Raw genomic sequence first — 19,277 nt, forward strand, 5'->3', positions numbered from 1 at the left:
CAGACGGGCTGCAGCATTCTGGATCAGTTGTAGGGGTCTGATGGCAGATGCTGGAAGGACCATTGCTTGAACAAGGAGCTGAGTGGAGTAGGTGGTGAGAAAGGGTTGGATTCTCCGGATGTTGTACAGGAAGAACCTGCATGCCCGGGTTACCGTAGCGATGTTCTCGGAGAAGGACAGCATGTTGTCCATCACCACTCCAAGGTTTCTTGCACTAGGGGATGAGGTCACTGTGGTATCCCCTAGTGAGATGGAAAAATCGGAGAAGGGAGAGGTTAGAGCAAGGATGAAGATTACCACCGTCTTACCTGGGTTGAGCTTTAGATGGTGGTTGCCCATCCAGCTCTGGATGTCTCTCAGGCTGGCGAAGATACGGGTAGAGACCTGTGTGTCCGATGGGGGGAAGGAGAGAAAGAGTTGGGTGTCATCGGCATAACAATGATATGAGATGCCATGAGCAGAGATAATGGGGCCAAGGGATCTTGTGTAAGTGGAGAGGAGGAGGGGTCCGAGGACTGAGCCCTGGGGGAGTCCTGTAACAAGGGGGCGAGGGGTTGACACTCCTCCAGCCCAGGACACCTGGGAGGACCGGCCAGAGAGATGTGATCTGTGATGTGCTGGGAAATTAATGTTGTGCACGTGTGTGTGTAATTTCTCTCCTGGTTAGCCTTAAAATGGCTTCTCAGCCGGTATCCCTCTCTACGTCACGACAGTCAATGTGTGCGCCATGAGATCAGTAAACAGGGCACAGTCTATCCTGGCATTCCTGCAAGGAGTGCAGGCAACATTATCTTCCTACAGGAATGCTGGTTGCCTTTTAGGACCACATATGGACCGTGGAAGAAGAGGTGGCCACATGGGCCATCTCTATGGAGCGGCTCAGCAGACAATAAATGTGAAGGTGAGGCTGTTTTAATAAAAAAAATAAAAAGGTAAAGATAGTGGAAAGCCCTATAATGTGGTGTGGCAGAATTTTGATGGTGGCACTAAGCATTTCTGTCTTTTAAATTAATAAATGTTTGTTGTTCTCCTCAAAAGCAGAGCAGGTGGGAAGAACGACAGGACCTTTAACGGTAGGAGATTTTAATTGTGTTTTAAGCAGGAGTGGCCGCCGGAGGGCAGCAGAGAGCTATGAGATGGGTAGAACCTCGTTTTTTTTTTGTAGAACTTGGTGAAAGATTTTAAACTTTTACATATCTGACCGCTGCAAGAACCCAGATGGCTTCTTATCGTATGGCATATCTCATTGCTAAGTCGATGATTCGGCCCGCAGTGATTGCAATGACAAGGGCAATTCACGGTGAGAAAATAGCTAGCGCTCTCTACAAAATACCCCAGTCTAATCATACCATCTCCCGGCGTATTGATGACGTGGCAAGTGACATCAAATGTCAGCTCATTGAACAAATGAAGAAAACTTGGAAGGCAGACGGGGTCGCAAGTCTCCATGAACATTTTTTAGGGGATCGTGATCTAAAAAGGTTGAGAACCACTGCCCTAGACAAATTCTTTTTGATGGTCACTGTACTTCAAACGGGCATGAAAATGGTGAAATTTTAAATCAAACGAACGAAAAACACGTCATGCACAATGAATCCCTGGAACTGTAGGCTATTTTGAAAATATTGCAATGCATTAACGTGATTTAAATGGTCTGATAAAAGTTTTATTGGCTGGACAAAGTTTTGTATTTTATTACAAAAAAATAAACCATTCCATCTGCTTTCAAAACAATAGATCAGCTAAATAGCTCTTTTGGGAGTATTTCGGGTCAGGAATTTGCATACAGTTCGCCATCACGCCTTCTGTCGGACACATCCATTACTGTTGGCAATGTTATGTAATGCACAGCACGCCACAAAGAATAGCCAGGTCATCTGAGGGCTCTACTATAATGTTCCACCTGACTTATGCAACCCAACCATCTTAAGCGCATTCTCAGTTTTTTTCCATCGAATATTTCACGCGCTATATTCCTGTCATCAGACATGTATTTAATGGATAGCCATTATTCCAAAATTGATTATTGGCCAGTTTTATTCGTCATTGCTACGATTGTCTAATTGCGATCAATATTATGGAGCACCCATTATGACATAAGTCATAAATAAATACCTAATAAAGTGCTCGGTGAGTGTATATAACTTCAGGCAGTGTCAGCCGTCATCACCCTGATGTACCGTATCAGATTCCTTCTATCTGTAGAAGACCTCAGAACATTCTGCCAAAATATGGTAAGAACCATATTGCACCTGAGTGAAATGGTGAACAGATGATTGTTCGCATCATGTCAATACCCTCCGAGACTCTGTGAATATATGCATTGTGGGATTATCTTGATCAAACCTGTCAGAGACTTGATGTTTCACCAGGGGCTAGTTTCCCCCCTGTACTTATTTCAGAAGGAAGAGACACCAGCAGTGGAGGGCTTTGTACGTCGACGCAGGTGACAGGAAGGTCTTGGCTCTTTTTCGCACGCGTGTCATTATGTGTGAGGAGACGAGCTTTAATCAAAAACTAAACGCACTTTAAACACAGGGATTTCTGTTGGCCCCCAGGAGAAAAAATGTGTATTGCAATGTGGTAGTTACAGACATTTACAGACAGATTACAGAAAGATACAAGGGCTGTTGAAGGGTTGTACCACCTGGACATTAAGAGCCTTCGCTGTAAGGTAGTAATTATGTGTCTTTGTTAAAAGCCAAGCTAATCATGAACTGTAGTAAAGCTTCAATGACATACTTTCATGTGTTCAATTATCTGTATAGAATGCATTTTGCTTTCATGATCTGATCACATTTGCCCTGCAAAACAACAGCGTGCACCTCCACGCTTTTTTTTTTTTTTGACACTTATCAAGCATATTCCTCTGTGATATATCCTAATGAACGTGTCCTTAAGATATACCCGAAGGTAATTTTGCTTTGACTGTATCTATTGTTTGTAATAAAGTGCCTTGTAACTTGTGAATTGACATCAATGATATGAACATTTATGTACATTATTAAAAATCTACATTTTATAGGCATAGAAAAGTTCAACTGAACATGCAATGATCTACTTCTTTATGATAGTTAGCATTACAACATAGCATTAGCATTACAACTTGTACCAACTCATAGCAGCAATTTACCTTTTGAGAATATAATATCTGGAGTGCATATGATTTGACTGCTCAAACAAGCAAAAACGTCGTGATATGGATATTAAAAATTATGACTTATTGTGGCTTATTATAATTGAAGGGACAAGCAGCCATTTTGTCAGATCCTTCCAAAGAATTACGACGTAAAATCCGCAGTGTGCAGGCCACTCGGGGGGCCAGGAGCATTGGTGGAATGCCTTTGCTTTCTGGGGCCCGCGATCCTCGGACACACAAGTGTAAATTATTTTAATTGCTTTTTCGGGGAAATCGCAATTATGCTCGGGCTTTACAGCATCGGAGAGGACCTTAAAACGGACCCCTGCAACTGTCAATGGAGTGTGCATTGATTTGTAAAGATGTCTACCTTTTAATTATTGTTCAAAACCCGGTACGTCTTTCTTAATCTCATCTAAAGAAACCTGACGCTTCAAGTTTGAGACACAATAGTGAGACGCAATAACTGAGGAGCAGAATAATTGTTGCACACGGCTATACTCCAGACTGCTGATTTGAAAGCAGACGTGTCCACTGTAATCTGTTTCGGATCTGTTATCTTGTGTCAAAAGTTGCTGTGAAGTTTTCCCTGACTTCGACAGCTACGCTCCGTCTGTCATCTCCCATGTGACAGTTTGTGGGAGCGAGCTTTGTGCTTTATTGTGCAAACATCAGTCCCTGCTCTGTTAATTGCCAAATGGTATGTGTCAAGTGAAACCCAGCGACAGTCGTGTGCGACATCTCATTTTACTGCACTTTCAAATAAAAACAGGTTTCGTATGGCAGAATTAATACCATGGTGTTTAGGATTATTTTATAGGCGATGCATATGAAAAGTAACTGGAAAACAAAAAGAACTCTCAGAAAGAGTTCTCTTCAGAAAATTTTAGATGAAGGTTCATATACCAAGATCTAGAAGATGTGATGTTTATACAGCAAGAACAACAACGATAACAACATTAATAATAATAATAATAATAATAATAATAATAATAATAATAATAATAAATTAATTGAATTAATGAATTCATTTGGGAAATTGGGTGGGTTTCGGGTTTTGCGCAGTGCACTTATCCCGCTAACTCTGCAGTCCTGCTTTGCTGCCATCTGTTCATGGCTCTCGATCCTACCCTATAATGTCGTTCTTCTCTGTCCGAGTGCCAGTCATCTCAAGTTCATTATTTCAAGACATTCTCCAATACCTGCTCCAATCATCCACAACTTACATTCATCTCAAACCCATCATTCTGGCCAATCATCTTAAGACGTTTTAGAGTTCAATCTGGCCATGAGTCGTTCAGTATTGCGTTGAAGGGAACAGAACCCCGTCTGGGTTGTGTGTAAACTGGCTAAGGGATAAAAGAGAGACTGATACAAGCTTGTCGCAGGAAATCGTGAGAACAAAGTGTGAATGTAGTGAGAGTATAGTTGCTTAGTTTGCAACCCGGGAGAATATTTGTGTTTGATTCAATCCTTTTATTATTATCCTTTTATGTCACTAAGGGTTATGAATACTTACTGCACAAATCCATTTCAGTATAATTAACAACGTGCAGTGCTTGTGTCCGTGTTCTCTGTTCGGTTCATCTCTGAACGTGCATTAGCCATCTCTCAGGCAGAACTCTGCTAGCTGTAGAGGGCATGTGTAAGTGTAATGCCCTCATTGGTCAGATGAATACCTAGCTCTTCCTCTGTGGCCACTTAGACATCATCACTGCAGACCTCTTCCATCTTTAAGCAGGAAAATGTGCTTGGCTTTTTGCTAACATGTTGTGTAACAGCACACAGATATATCCTGTGGACTGATTTGTGCCCCAAAACAATCTTGGAATGCGTGAAACGTAGATGCTTTCAGCACGCATCAAATCCTCTGGATTGTTTTCATTTTAATGCGCATTCTGTATTTTCTTTATGTCCTTATTGATTGATAACGACAGTAAGAAATCAGATTAGTAGCACTACTGCTGTTTCGATTTAGTTTGTCAACTCAAGCACACATAGGATTTATATAAAGAGTTCAGGACATCTTGAAACTGTCAACACAGTATGTACAGACAGAATGAATTAATTAACAGGAGCCAGCGTTTTGATTGGTCGGTTGAATTTAATGACTGCATTTTCATCCACTTAAGCAGCAGGACTGCTGTGGACAGGATGACTCACTGTCTCAGTCTGGGAGACTCTGTTGTGTTTGGGCCAGCTCATGTTCCCCTCTGGCCATGGCTATGAAGGAGGTATGGCCCGTCCATGTAGAGACATTGACATTAGCTGGTGCAGCTTTTGGCCTTTCAAAGTTTAAAGGCACACGATAGAAGTCCAAAATGTAACTTTAAACTTTGAAAGGCCAAAAGCTGCACAAAATAAATGCTTTGCATCCTCGAGGCTGGTTGTGCAGTTAACTTGCAGTGAACTTGTCTATCAAGTCCCCAGTTCAAGTGAGTAACCTAAATTATTGTGGGGAAAATAAGATATCATCTGGGGACTTGTCGGGGGGCTATGTATCATCATGTCGGGGGGCTATGTAAACCAGCGTCTCGGACCCTCAGCCAGGGGCTCCACTGGGAGGGAAGGTGTGTGAACCCAGGTGTGTTTGGGCTGTACAGCTGTGGCCCTGTGTGTTACAGGACTGCTATGGGCCTGTGTGTTACAGGACCACTATGGGCCTGGGTGTTACAGGGCCGCTATGGGCCTGTGTGTTACAGGACTGCTGTGGCCCTGTTTGTTACAGGGCCGCTTTGGGCCTGTGTGTTACAGGACTGCTATGGCCCTGTGTGTTACAGGGCCGCTATGGGCCTGTGTGTTACAGGGCCGCTATGGGCCTGTGTGTTACAGGACCGCTATGGCCCTGTGTGTTACAGGGCCGCTATGGGCCTGTGTGTTACAGGGCCGCTATGGGCCTGTGTGTTACAGGGCCGCTATGGGCCTGTGTGTTACAGGGCCGCTATGGGCCTGTGTGTTACAGGGCCGCTATGGCCCTGTGTGTTACAGGGCCGCTATGGCCCTGTGTGTTACAGGACCGCTATGGGCCTGGGTGTTACAGGACCGCTATGGGCCTGTGTGTTACAGGGCCGCTATGGCCCTGTGTGTTACAGGACCGCTATGGGCCTGCGTGTTACAGGACCGCTATGGGCCTGGGTGTTACAGGACCGCTATGGGCCTGTGTGTTACAGGGCCGCTATGGGCCTGTGTGTTACAGGGCCGCTATGGGCCTGTGTGTTACAGGGCCGCTATGGGCCTGTGTGTTACAGGGCCGCTATGGCCCTGTGTGTTACAGGACCGCTATGGGCCTGGGTGTTACAGGACCGCTATGGCCCTGTGTGTTACAGGGCCGCTATGGCCCTGTGTGTTACAGGACCGCTATGGGCCTGGGTGTTACAGGACCGCTATGGGCCTGTGTGTTACAGGGCCGCTATGGGCCTGTGTGTTACAGGGCCGCTGTGGGCCTGTGTGTTACAGGGCCGCTGTGGCCCTGTGTGTTACAGGGCCGCTGTGGCCCTGTGTGTTACAGGGCCGCTGTGGCCCTGTGTGTTACAGGGCCGCTGTGGCCCTGTGTGTTACAGGGCCGCTGTGGCCCTGTGTGTTACAGGGCCGCTATGGGCCTGTGTGTTACAGGGCCGCTATGGGTCTGTGTGTTACAGGACTGCTGTGGGCCTGTGTTTGGACATTAGAACATATGGGTGAGGACAGTCTCTGAAATTGTAGTCTTCAGGCCATTGGAGAGCAAAGGCTGGGGGTATGTGATCAGAGATCATATGGCAGTTAAGGCTGACTACTTCAAATATGCACAGGTGACACTTTTTTCATTCATTAACCCCTTAAATCTCATCAGGGCTAGTGTGGGTTTTTTTTGCACTCATAGATTTTTTCACGGCGGGAACAGGATATACCATTTGAAAGTGTTATAACAGATGTTTCTCTCTGTTATAACCTATTTTAAGATGCCATTGCTTTCGCTCAAGGTCATGTCAGTGTCATCTTCACAGCAAGGGTCCAGCGAACAAAATGAGTAATAGTTTCTAATTCTAAAAAGCCACAATAATCATATTTTCTGCGTGAAACCAGTTACACTGTATTTCAGCTCCTGTAACTTTGTTTTAGTTCTAATTATCGTAATTATAGCAGTCATGACTCTTGGAAGACAAACCTCAAAGGGTTAGCTTCCAGAAGAGACCAGGATTATGCCTGTAGTCAAAAGGGTTCCAGAGCAGTAACCATTTGATTTTGGGGATGTAATTGTCAAGCTTGTGTTAAGAAAAGGGGGCGATACTTAAGGGGTTAAACAGGAATTTCACAAATTGTTTCTGCACTATATACTGTCAATGATATCACTACACAATGGATAACAATAATAATAATAATAATAATAATAATAATAATAATAATAAGCATCATCATCATAATATTAGCTATTGTTAATTCATCAAACTGTTAGTTTTTTTTTTTTTTGGAAATACAGGATGTATACGTACAGTTTATCCATAGATACATCTTACTTATCAACATAAAAGCGCTGGTTTTCAACCCACGCAAGGGAAAGTCTCCCCACATCTGCTCTCGTCGCTCCTGTTCCTGGGTCCACCTACTAATGCTGTTAATTAGGGACTAGACATCGTGTCTTTCCCCTCCTGAAACCGACTGTTGTCTGCTCAGGTCAAAAGCAGACAAAGAGGCTTTGGCAGCCCTAAACCACTTTGACATACTATGCAGCGCTTTCCTCGGAGCCCTCCACAGGATATCACCATTGCACATAAAACTTCTGAAAACAGCGCATGCCACTTGTAGCCTACAAAAAAAAAAAACCTAAATGGGACCTTCTACCTTCAAGCCATCAAAGCAAATGATCCGTGGATAAAATCCAAAGACAAATGATTATGGAACGTTTTTCACCTCTATATCACGGCTACCTAAGCGTAGCTTGCATTTATTTGATGCAACGGTATGCGGTCGCGCAGTTAGGTAAGTTAGTAGGCATGCTTCTTTGATTCAAATGGTGGGCGGAGGGGTTATTAAATAAAGAATGAGCGAAGCGGCTTTCCGAACACCTGCGGCATATCAGAGGATTTTGATTGTATGCCTGCTATGCGGCTGTAATTATACTGTTGCACATTTGTAAGTTAGAAACGCTTGTTCTGAGACGGTGTTTCATTATATTTCCCAATGGGTTTTGTAAATTCACTAAGCATTGTGCCGCTGTGGTGACTGTAGTTTCCTGTTTGTTTGCGCCATTGTTATACTCCGATAACCAACAATCACACGATTGCTTTAGTTGAAACACCTTTGTATTTTCAAAGTGTTCGTCTCGTTAAAATGCTGCGATGGGCATCTTCTGAGTTTGCAAGTCCTGTTACTATAAACTGTAGTGTTTGCAGGTACCACCCGTGTGTTTTAGATCCGGTTATGAAGGCTACTGAACTCGAACCTAGCTGCATTCAATCCTTTAACTTGGTGAAGCCAGTGCCAATGTCTGAATGTCGTGTTGATTGCTTTCAGAGTCACTTACGCAAACGCTTTGGGAATTAAACAGCCGTGCAGGCTACGCTTGAAGGAAAGCGAAGGAAAAACGCCGCAGAAACTTAAATCGGGCAAAAGGCGTATTGTCTGAATCCGATAAAGTGAAATTCTCATACTCTTCTCTGCAGTTTGTACATAAGTAAATTCTATTACTTCTATTACAAGCAACTACGTATGTAGTGTACAGTGAGACATGAGGCTTGCTATCAACAGGGAAACATTTTCATTACAATGATAATGCTGAGTCCTGGTTTTCAAAACCGCAGATTGCAAGACCTTAAATTAGCTTTCCGGCCCGGAATGAGTCATGGTTATCATGATAGTTTATTGGCTTTACATCGATCAGCGTGGAAGCTGGATGCTGTACACCACATACCCTGGGAATATATTGGTTTCTCATTCACATACTCATCCTAACTTCTGATGTCTGGAAGAAAACAAAAGCAGATAACTTTCGACATTTAATCAGAACATCTTCTCTGTATACCTACACTCACTGAGCACTTTATTAGGTATTTATTAGACTTATTTTTTTAGACTTCTACTGCTGTAGCCTATCTAGTTAGAGTTATGATGCGTTGTGTGTTCAGAGATGCTCTTTCGCATTCCACTTGTAATGTGTGGTTACTTGCGTTACTGTCACCTTCATATAAGCTTTGACCAGTCTGGCCATTCTCCTCTGACGTCTCATTAACAACGCATTACTGTCTGAAGAACTGTTGCTGTTTTCTTCTTTGCAAAGAATCATTCCACAGTTCCTGACTCGTATCTACATTGTTGAATGCATTGCACTGCTGCCGCGCAATTGGCTGATTAGATAATGGCAAGAGTAAGTAGGTGTAATAAAGTAAAGATGTTCCTCGGTGGGTGTATATTTTACATTCTAAACACTCAAACACTCAAGTGGCTGCAACAACAAATTGACTTATTTAATACTGGTGCAAATACACCTGGCAAAAATGACAGCTATGAGCCTTTGCTATAATTTGTGTTCTGTAACACTATGCCTGGCGGCACGGATGGTGCAGTGGGTAGCACTGCCGCCTCACAGCAAGGAGGTCCTGGGTTCGAATCCCCGTCGGCCGGGGCCTCTCTGTGCGGAGTCTGCATGTTCTCCCCATGACTGCGTGGGTTTCCTCCAGGTACTCCGGTTTCCTCCCACAGTCCAAATACATGCAGGTTAGGCTGATTGTAGAGTCTAAATTGCCCGTAGGTGTGAGTGAATGGTGTGTGTGCCCTGCGATGGACTGGCGACCTGTCCAGGGTGTATTCCTGCCTTTCGCTCAATGTATGCTGGGATAGGCTCCAGTCCCCCTGTGACCCTATTCAGGATAGGCGGGTTAAGATAATGGATGGATGGATGGATGGATGGAACACTATGCCTCGGTGCCTACTCTCCTTAAGCACGCTGTTCAGCAACTAAATGACTAACACGTTGATGCAAATTGCTCAATCAAGTGCTACTGAAACCAATTTGGCACATCTGAGCAAACAAGATTCACTGCCGTTGTTTGATGAAGATGTGTGAGTGTGTGTATGAATGGGTGAATGGAGAAGCATCAATTGTACAGCGCTTTGGATAAAGGCGCTACATAAATGCCTGCCATTTACCATTTAAAAAAAAAAAAAGATGATAACGACGTAACTGTGGAGTTGTAGTTGGGCATTGAAGAACAACCCAAATATTTCATCTTGAAGGTTGTATCTCATCCGACGTTTCTGAGGACCAAATTGAAGCGAGTCATATAGCGTGAGCTTTAGCTCATAGTTCCTGTAGTACTTGCGCATGCCTTTTCTGTTTGCACTGTGTGGTTGACAACATTGTCTGATCATTTTTATCCATAGAATCGAGGAAATGGACGAAGTCAGGAATGGGGGCATAAAGTTTCACTGCAGTGTACGTACGTGTCGCATGCAAGGTTGCATCGTTAATTTTATTTACTAGTATGCAGCTAACGATCATTGATCATTAGCACTGATTAGCTAACTGGATAGAATTTGTATAGTATTGCTTTGCTGTCAATATTGAACCTTGAGGACAGGAATTCCGTGACGTCACATAAAAGCAGCTTGGTTTCTGCTTGCTTTTGGTGGGTTTGGAAATCAGTGAACCTTCTCAGACTATGCGAGACAAAACAAGGGCTGTGACTATGTGTGTTATGGCTCTACTGATGACAGATTGAGATGTCCTCAAACAGTTATGACGCCTGCAGTTTCCGCTGTGAGAGAGGGACGTCTCGCCCTGCATTCGGGACATTTAGTCCAAAGTACGAGCCACCATCAAAAGAGTTAACTTTTGATCTGAGAGACTTTATATATTTTCTCTGTGAATGCATTGACAAAACCCTAAATAAAACATTTTTTAAATTTGTTTTAACTACGATTCTTTGTGGTTTTATGAAAATGTGTTTCTGCGATAACCAATATTCAACAGAGATCAACAGTTTAGAGGAAAATTAAATTATATTTTCAATAACCACAGTATAGGACTCCTCACTAAATAGCAATTCTATCTCTGTTAAAACCGCCATAAATATACATTTTCATACTTCCAAAAAAAGTCATAGAAAAATTTCTGGTAATTTTTTTGTAGTGTCATATAATCCAGTATTACCATATCCCATTATGGGCAGTTGAAGTTCTGACTTGGGCCTCTGTCCGTCTTACCATCACAACTGAACACAAAGGTCATGTGTCCTGTATGGGTGGTCTCAGCAGGAAGTTGTAGGCTACGCTGTGCTAGAGATAGCAGAGGTTTTGAACCAACTTCATGAGTAGTGTTAATCATGGAACAATGACAGTACTTAGAAAGACAGACAAGACTCTTATCCTGCAATTAGACAGTGATAGGGAATGGTAAAACACGTTGGTTGAGTGTTTACACAGCTGCACTTTAAAAAGGTTTTTCAAACAAGAACAAAACTACCCCAGCGAGCATTAAACCACATTAAATGAACAACTGTAAAGATCTGCAGTCTCTGTGAACAGAAAAACTCTTCCCTTAATCATGTGTTAAGGCTCAGTAGGAGTGCTAGAGGGGTGTAGGAGCCTAGAGACAGTCTGAAAATGTGGGTCTTCAGCCTGTGTCAGGAGATGGCCAGTGTCAGACTGCCGTGGGAAGCTCATTCCACAAATTAAGGGTTAGGACTGGCGACAGATGGGGCCAGGACATTTGGGATTGTAGAGGGGAGGAGCAGGCAACTCCACGGTTGCAGGGTCTGTGCTGGTTTGTAGAGTTGTTTGTTTGAAAATCTTTATAAGACATGAAGGGACCTTTCACTTATAGCAGTTGGTGAAAACTGCAGTGTCCTATAGTTCAGGGGTGCACAACTCCTCGAGGGCCGATCTGCGTACTGGTTTTTGTTCCAAACAATTGCCTTGTTTTTAATTTGCTGACAGCTCTATACATTACCCTGGTTCAAGCCTGCACTTGAGCACAGTAAAGTCATCAGGACACACTTGCAGTCTGCGGCTGTATCCAGTACTCATACGCATGTAAAATAAGATATGATTGAGTCAGTTAAATAATTAAGACCGGAAGTTGGCACAAAATCCTGAAGGGGATCAGCCCTTGTTGTGCACCCCTGCTAACAAAAGAGTTGAACGATTTATATCCATGTCAGTTTCACCTTTCGCTGTGCTTAAAGCATAGAGTAGCCTAGTTAAAATCAACGGTTATTATTTATGTTTTAGCCTCGTAAGCCGTACCAGCCCAGATCTGGGCCGGAGTAGGTTCATTTGTATTCATTCTCTTTTCCCACTGTGACATTTTCAATCAATGTGGTCAGAGTGTATACCGTTTGAAAGCGTTAAGCCTCAAGGTTCTGTGGGTATAAACTATTTAATAATGCCATTGCTTTAGCAACAACGGTTCCTTATTTTGTAACGTGGGGTTGCAAAATATCTGTCGGGGGACCTCACCTTCTCTACACACAGATGACATGAATCAAGGTGGAACAAACTTCTTCACCTGACATTAGTTTGCCTTGCCCCCCCCCCCTTGTGGCTACATGAATCTACCCCCCCCCCCCCCCCCCTTAACTCCCATCGCTTTAAATTAGATTGTGATTGTACCCATTTTTCTGGCCGGTTGATTTATCTACCTGATAAAAGTACATTTTTTTGCACTCATCACTAATCTCTAGTTCTTCACAGAGATAGTGCTGTAATTGATGACAAAAGAATCCACCCTATTAGCCACCAGAGAGATAAAAAGACAGTGGGAATGTGGCAGATTAAAATAACCGCTCGTGTGTGGAGCAGCAGTCCTGTGGCAGAAACGTGTTGTTAATGAGAGAGGTCAGAGGAGAAGGGCCGGACTGGTCGATGAAAATAACCGTGCATTACAACAGTGGTGTGCAGAAGAGCATCCCTGAACACGAACCTATAAGTGGATAGGCTAGAGCAGCAGAAGACAAAATAACGAAAAAATAAATAAAAGTATAATAAATACCTAATCTGTGATAGAGGGGAGAGATTACACTGTGCTGCCCTCTTCCCGTGAGCTGTGAAGCACCACTGTCACAAAGGATAATTCAGTGCAGCTACTACAAGCCCAGGGGCCCGTGCTTCTGTGGGGGCCGGGGGCGGTGTCGGAGGACCATTAAGGCCCTCACAAAGACCCGGCCCTCATCACAGCCTCCCCCAGAAAACAACAAAGCATTCTGAGCCTGGAGATTATATCATCCTGGGTGTCTGTCCTGCTGCCCCTGTGGACGCCAGTGTAGTGTCTCTACCCTGCCTTGTTTACAGTATGCAGGGTGTGGTCTTACGCCATGTATCGTTAGGAATTTTATTGCAAGGAGTTTCCATTGTACAAATTATCACAACCCTTCATATGGTCTGGTATGAAGGATGTTGGCTTTGCTTGCCTTTACTTTTACTCATTAATGGCATTTCCATGGGGGGAATAACCTGGAATTTCACCATTAAAAAAAACAAATGAAAAAAAAAAGAAAGATAAAACAACAACTGAAAGGGCTTTAGAAATAAATTCAAGTGTAATCCAACTGTAAATATTAGACTACAGCTTTGCGTATTGTAAACACATGGCTTTGAAATGTAAACACATTTCAAAGGATTTGGAGTGTTCCTTATTAAGCCTCAATAGTCCATTGCTGACCAAATTTTTCATGCGTTTTTCTTTGTTCTTGTTGTTATTATGTGTTTATTTTGCTGTGGGGTAATATGGCTGTAATGACCCTGATACCATGAGAGAACGTCACCAGCTGCCGGGCCGGACTCTCTGCTGATAATTCCCAAAAGAGAACATGTTAAGACACTTCTACTCCTAAGCAAACAAATTAAGTGGACAAATTTGGCCGTTATCCCAGGAGAAACGTCAGGTCACTCAGTCCCAGGTTGGAGACATTGCTGTTGCAAAAACCTCTGACCCAAACAAAGGTTATTTAAATAAGCCACCTTCGCTCCTGCAATTTGAAAGGTGAACCTTTTCAAAGAGACCATGACAAATGTTCTCCAGGCGTGAACTGTCATCAGCCGCAAGGATACTCTGTGTTTTCTTGAAGTCTTTTTGTTTTTAAGATGCTTCCCATTTTGTTCCTTCATTGAAACATTAAATATTGATAATATAGTGCATGTGCCTTCTGTTCATTCGATTTGCTATTATCATGTCCAACGTTGTTTCGTTTATTTCTCAATGCTTGTATTGCAAAATAGTCATTTTCCATGACATTGTGTACAAAATAGGATTCAGGGTTTTTCCTTGTTACAGATTTTTATATAGCCAGCCTAACAAGACTCCATTAATCCTTTTACAGTAAGCTGTTTTGGCTCTGGATTAGCCGTAGTTAGCAGGACTGGACACGGAGGAGACACAAATTCAAGGGTCTTGAACTGTTTGTTTGGGTTCATATCTGGTGACTGACAACGGTTTAACACACAGATAATATCAGTCATACCTACCAAACCATTACTGGATGCTCAGGGACCTCATCTATGCAGTTCATCATCTTGAAGGACACCCCTGTCTCCAGGAAAAGAAAATGCTTCAATGCGGGGTGCAGATGATCACTCTGTACCATCAGGTAATGATGGCAGACATTGACCTTGCCTTCCAGCAGTATGAGGGCACCAAAGTCATGGCAGGAAAATAAACCCCTCACCGTTACTGGGCCGCCAGGCAATGTGGGGAGACATTGGCTCAGGAGGTAAGAGCAATAATGGAGACTTGATTCATCTTGTTAGGCTGGCTATATACAAATCTGTAATAAGGAAAAACACAAAATCCTATCAGAAATGCTGCTGACGAGCTGGTTGGTGCCTTGCATGGCAGCCAATTGCTCTTGATGTGTGAGTGTGTGAGTGTGTGAGTGTGTGAGTGTGTGAGTGTGTGTGTGTGTGTGTGTGTGTGTGTGTGTGAATGGGTGAATGGGTGAATGAGAAGCATCAATTGTACAGCGGGGGCGACATTGGCTCAGGCGTCTGGCAGTCGGAGGGTTGCCGGTTCGATCCTGCCCTGGGTGTGTTGATGTGTCCTTGAGCAAGACACCTAACCCGCAAATGCTCCTGACAAGCTGTGAATGAAAAAGCATCAATTGTACAGCGCTTCGGATAAAGCCTTCCTATAAGTTTCATGTTAAATACAATAACAGCCAAGGAGAGGGCCAGAAACAGAGAAGAGGTTTTGAGTACTGATAAACGCATTGGACCAGGATGTGCAGCTCATCGTATGGAAATGTCTGGTATTACACGAGGTATAATCACGTTTACAGTAACGTCTGAAAGCCAGGCTCCTCCTGGTCATAATTAGCAGGGGGAATGACAGCGAGTCCGAGTCGTTTGACCCGGTTCAGTTTACAGTCTCGGAGACAAGGGAGGCTTTGCAGCTGTGGTGCCAAAAAAAATGACAAGGGATTTACGAAAAAGGTTTGCCTTAAAAGTCATTCTTCCATTTTTGCTCCTAATTCGGCAACGAAATGCATACAGAGCCAGTCATGCATCGTTGCCTTAGACCACCTTCACTGGAAAGTTTACAGAAGAATGAGTTAGTCAAAGGACTACTCCGTTTGCCTGTTTAAATGTTCCCTGCCCCCAAGGCCGATTTGACCTCTGCGATTTCTTGCAATGACTGTTTTACCAGCTATAAGGGAATGTGCAGATCAGTTTTTTTTCCACCCTTTGAAGATGTAAGAGGTGCTTTTGGTTTGATGTACAGTACCAAGGAATTTATTTAGTTTTAAAGACAGTTGTATTGTTTGGCTGGTATGGTTTCTGTCAAGTATGACTGACTGACAGATGACTGACACATTCAACGTAATTTGAATAAAACAAATTGCTGTGATTATAAAATTTGTGCTAGCTTTTGTACTGGACCCTGTTAGACCAAACAAATGACATGCCATGTCATTTCCCGAGATACCAAAAAAATCTAATTATTCAATTTGATGACCTGTTTGGTTATGAAATGTTTGTGATTTTCTCTGAATTTCTATGTTGTGTGTGTGTGTGTGTGTGTGTGTGTGTGTGTGTGTGTGTGTGTGTGTCCAGCCCCAGAATGCTACCCGGGTGGCTACCGGACCCTACAGAACCCGTACCGGAGTGTGGAGTTTGACTCCACGGAGCTGCAGCACACAGCCATCCAGGACCTGATCTGTGACCACTCTCTCCCCGCCGGCTGGTACCGGTTCACCATCAAGAACAAACCGGCAGAGATGCCGACCAGCTGCGTGGAAGTAAGCCCCGACAAATCACTGCGCACCTTGCTCCTTTCCAACCGCCTTCATCCTGAAGTTCACTCCTGGAGAAACAGTGTTATTCTATTTGAGTTCAAGTTGTAAATGTTTGAAACCGAGATGGCATGAGTATAAAAACCGAAAGATGGTGTGAGTGTAAAAAAAACTGACAGAGATGGCGTGAGTGTAGAAACAGATGGAGAGATGGTGTGAGTGTAAATGGTAAATGGTTGGCATTTATATAGCGACTTTATCCTAAGCGCTGTACAATTGATGCTTCTCATTCACCCATTCATACACACACTCACACACCAACGGCAATTGGCTGCCATGCAAGGCGCCGACCAGCTCGTCAGGAGCATTTAAGGGTTGGGTGTCTTGCTCAGGGACACTTCGACACAGCCCGGGCGGGGGATTGAACCGGCAACCCTCCGACTGCCAGACGACTGCTCTTACCGCCTGAGCCAATGTTGCCCCAGTGTGGAGTGTAGAAACTGACAGAGAGATGGCGTGAGTGTAGAAACAGACAGAGAGATGGTGTGAGTGTAGAAACAGAGGGATGTGAATATAGAAATAGACGTAGTGATTTGAGTGTATAAGCAGACAGAGAGATGGTGTGAGTGTAGAAACAGACGGAGAGGTGGAGTGAGTGTAGAAACAGACGGAGAGACGGTGCGAGTGTAGAAACGGACGGAGAGACGGTGCGAGTGTAAAAACAGAGGGCTGTGTGTCTCAGATGAACAGGTGCGGGACCCAGGCTCCCGTGTGGCTCTCCCTGAAGGAGGCGGCGCTCCCCAGGCCGGGGGAGGTGCGGCAGCTCTCGGCCTGCGCCACCTGGCAGTTCTTCCAGGGGAGCACCAAGGACTGCTGCCTGTTCCGCATCCCCGTGTCCGTGCGCAACTGCGGGGACTTCCTCGTCTACTTCCTGCAGCCCACGCAGGGGTGCATGGGATACTGCGCCAAAGGTGCGGTCCTGAGGTCCTGATGACGCTCGCTTTTTCTTTTCAATCATGCCGTGAATATACCTGTTTGATGTTTGATTAAGGGCAACCTGTTTGCCTAGTGACTAAGGCTCATGACCGGGACCTGGAAACAGCAGAAGTACCAGCGCATGTGCTGGTAGTTTTGCTTTGATCACACATTATGAGAACATCTTCCTGAAACTCCGCCAGATAGACTTACAACATTCAAATAATTGGGAACATTCATTTGGTAAAAAGAATACTGATGTCAGTACCGGAAGTGAGGTACACCTCACTGCTGAAGGGACAGCCTTGAGTCAATGAAGATGTGTCACATATTACGTCATATATTATCACAAACTTGTCACAATATTATCAGTTATGTAACAAAAGACAGCAAGACCAGTTACAGTTTTTATAACCTTTGACATTAATGACAGATCAGTTTACAATGTGTTTTTCAAAATAAATAATCTGAAAGTATATGCTTCTGACAGGGATTGTCAGTTTGTCATCCTGTGTTATCCAGAGGTTTGAAAACGAAGACTGAGAATTGTGTTTATGTGTACATGTTAGTCATATGCTCTGGAGACAAAGACTGTCTGTGTCGTTGTAGAAGTTACAGAATTCAGGCTGAAACTCTGCCCACCCGGTGAAGTGGAAGTTGACGGCGTCTGTCAAGGTAAAAAAAAAGTAAAAAAATAAAAAATTGTACATCGAATGTTACCAAGTCAACAAATGTTACCAAGTTTCACGCCATGTGGATTGAATCTCACTGATATTATATAAATTATATATAATTATATGGTGATATTAATCGCAGAAAAACACGTCTCGACCTTGTTCCTCCTCCTCCTCAGCCAGCCTCCCCTCCGTACCCAGCCGGCCGGTGGTCTCTGCGGAGCTGGTGGGCAGCAGTGTGCACCTGCGCTGCGCCTTCAGGACCCTGCCCTCCGCCCTGCCCCTGGGCTTCCTGGTGGTGTGGACCCGGCACAGGGGCCCCGGCGGCAGGGAGGAGATACGGAAGGACTCCACGCTGCAGCCCTTCTCCCTGGTGGAGATGGACGGGGTGCACTTTAAACTGGGCGACACGGTGAGGTCTGCAGTATAAGGTGATGGGACTTGAAGGAAGACTGGAAGAGGGGGTTAGATGTTGGCACTTGAAGGAAGCGGGGGGGTTAGATGTTGGCTGGAGGGGTCAGCTGGTGGGACTTGAAGGAGGGGGGGTTAGATTTTGGGTGGAGGGGTCAGCTGGTGGGACTTGAAGGAGGGGGGGTTAGATGTTGGCTGGAGGGATCAGCTGGTGGGACCTGAAGGAGGGGGGGGTTAGATTTTGGGTGGAGGGGTCAGCTGGTGGGACCTGAAGGAGGGGGGGTTAGATTTTGGGTGGAGGGGTCAGCTGGTGGGACTTGAAGGAGGGGGGGTTAGATTTTGGGTGGAGGGGTCAGCTGGTGGGACCTGAAGGAGGGGGGGTTAGATTTTGGGTGGAGGGGTCAGCTGGTGGGACTTGAAGGAGGGGGGGTTAGATTTTGAGTGGAGGGGTCAGCTGGTGGAACCTGAAGGAGGGGGGGTTAGATGTTGGCTGGAGGGGTCAGCTGGTGGGACCTGAAGGAGGGGGGGTTAGATTTTGGGTGGAGGGGTCAGCTGGTGGGACTTGGAAGGAGGGGGGGTTAGATTTTGGGTGGTGTGGTCAGCTGGTGGGACTTGAAGGAGGGGGGGTTTAGACTTTGGGTGGAGGGGTCAGCTGGTGGGACTTGAAGGAGGGGGGGTTAGATTTTGGGTGGAGGGGTCAGCTGGTGGGACTTGAAGGAATTTTAGCCCACTCTTCTGTGAAGAACTGCTGTAATTCAGACAGCTCGTTCATATTCTGTCCTCCTCTGGTCCGTGTGAAACCGCCTGACTGCTGGGCGCACTGAGACATGCAGAGCTGATGTCAACAGTATCCCTGCTGAAAAAAAAACAGCTCAAGCT

At 44.7% G+C, this 19,277-nt stretch overlaps 1 protein-coding gene across 1 annotated transcript in view; it reads left to right on the forward strand.

Moving 5' to 3' along the window:
* The first annotated feature begins 7,743 nt into the window (after positions 1-7,743).
* LOC133116857 (von Willebrand factor D and EGF domain-containing protein-like) overlaps positions 7,744-19,277 on the forward strand; it is a 65,040-nt gene continuing 53,506 nt past the window's right edge. Inside the window, 5 exon segments of the mRNA XM_061226853.1 lie at positions 7,744-8,095; positions 16,160-16,344; positions 17,081-17,309; positions 17,923-17,988; positions 18,167-18,399. Of these exon segments, the coding sequence (XP_061082837.1) occupies positions 8,005-8,095; positions 16,160-16,344; positions 17,081-17,309; positions 17,923-17,988; positions 18,167-18,399 (804 nt within the window). The 5' untranslated portion in view covers positions 7,744-8,004.

The sequence above is a fragment of the Conger conger genome, chromosome 17, assembly GCF_963514075.1.
Source record: "Conger conger chromosome 17, fConCon1.1, whole genome shotgun sequence".
NCBI lineage: Eukaryota > Metazoa > Chordata > Actinopteri > Anguilliformes > Congridae > Conger > Conger conger.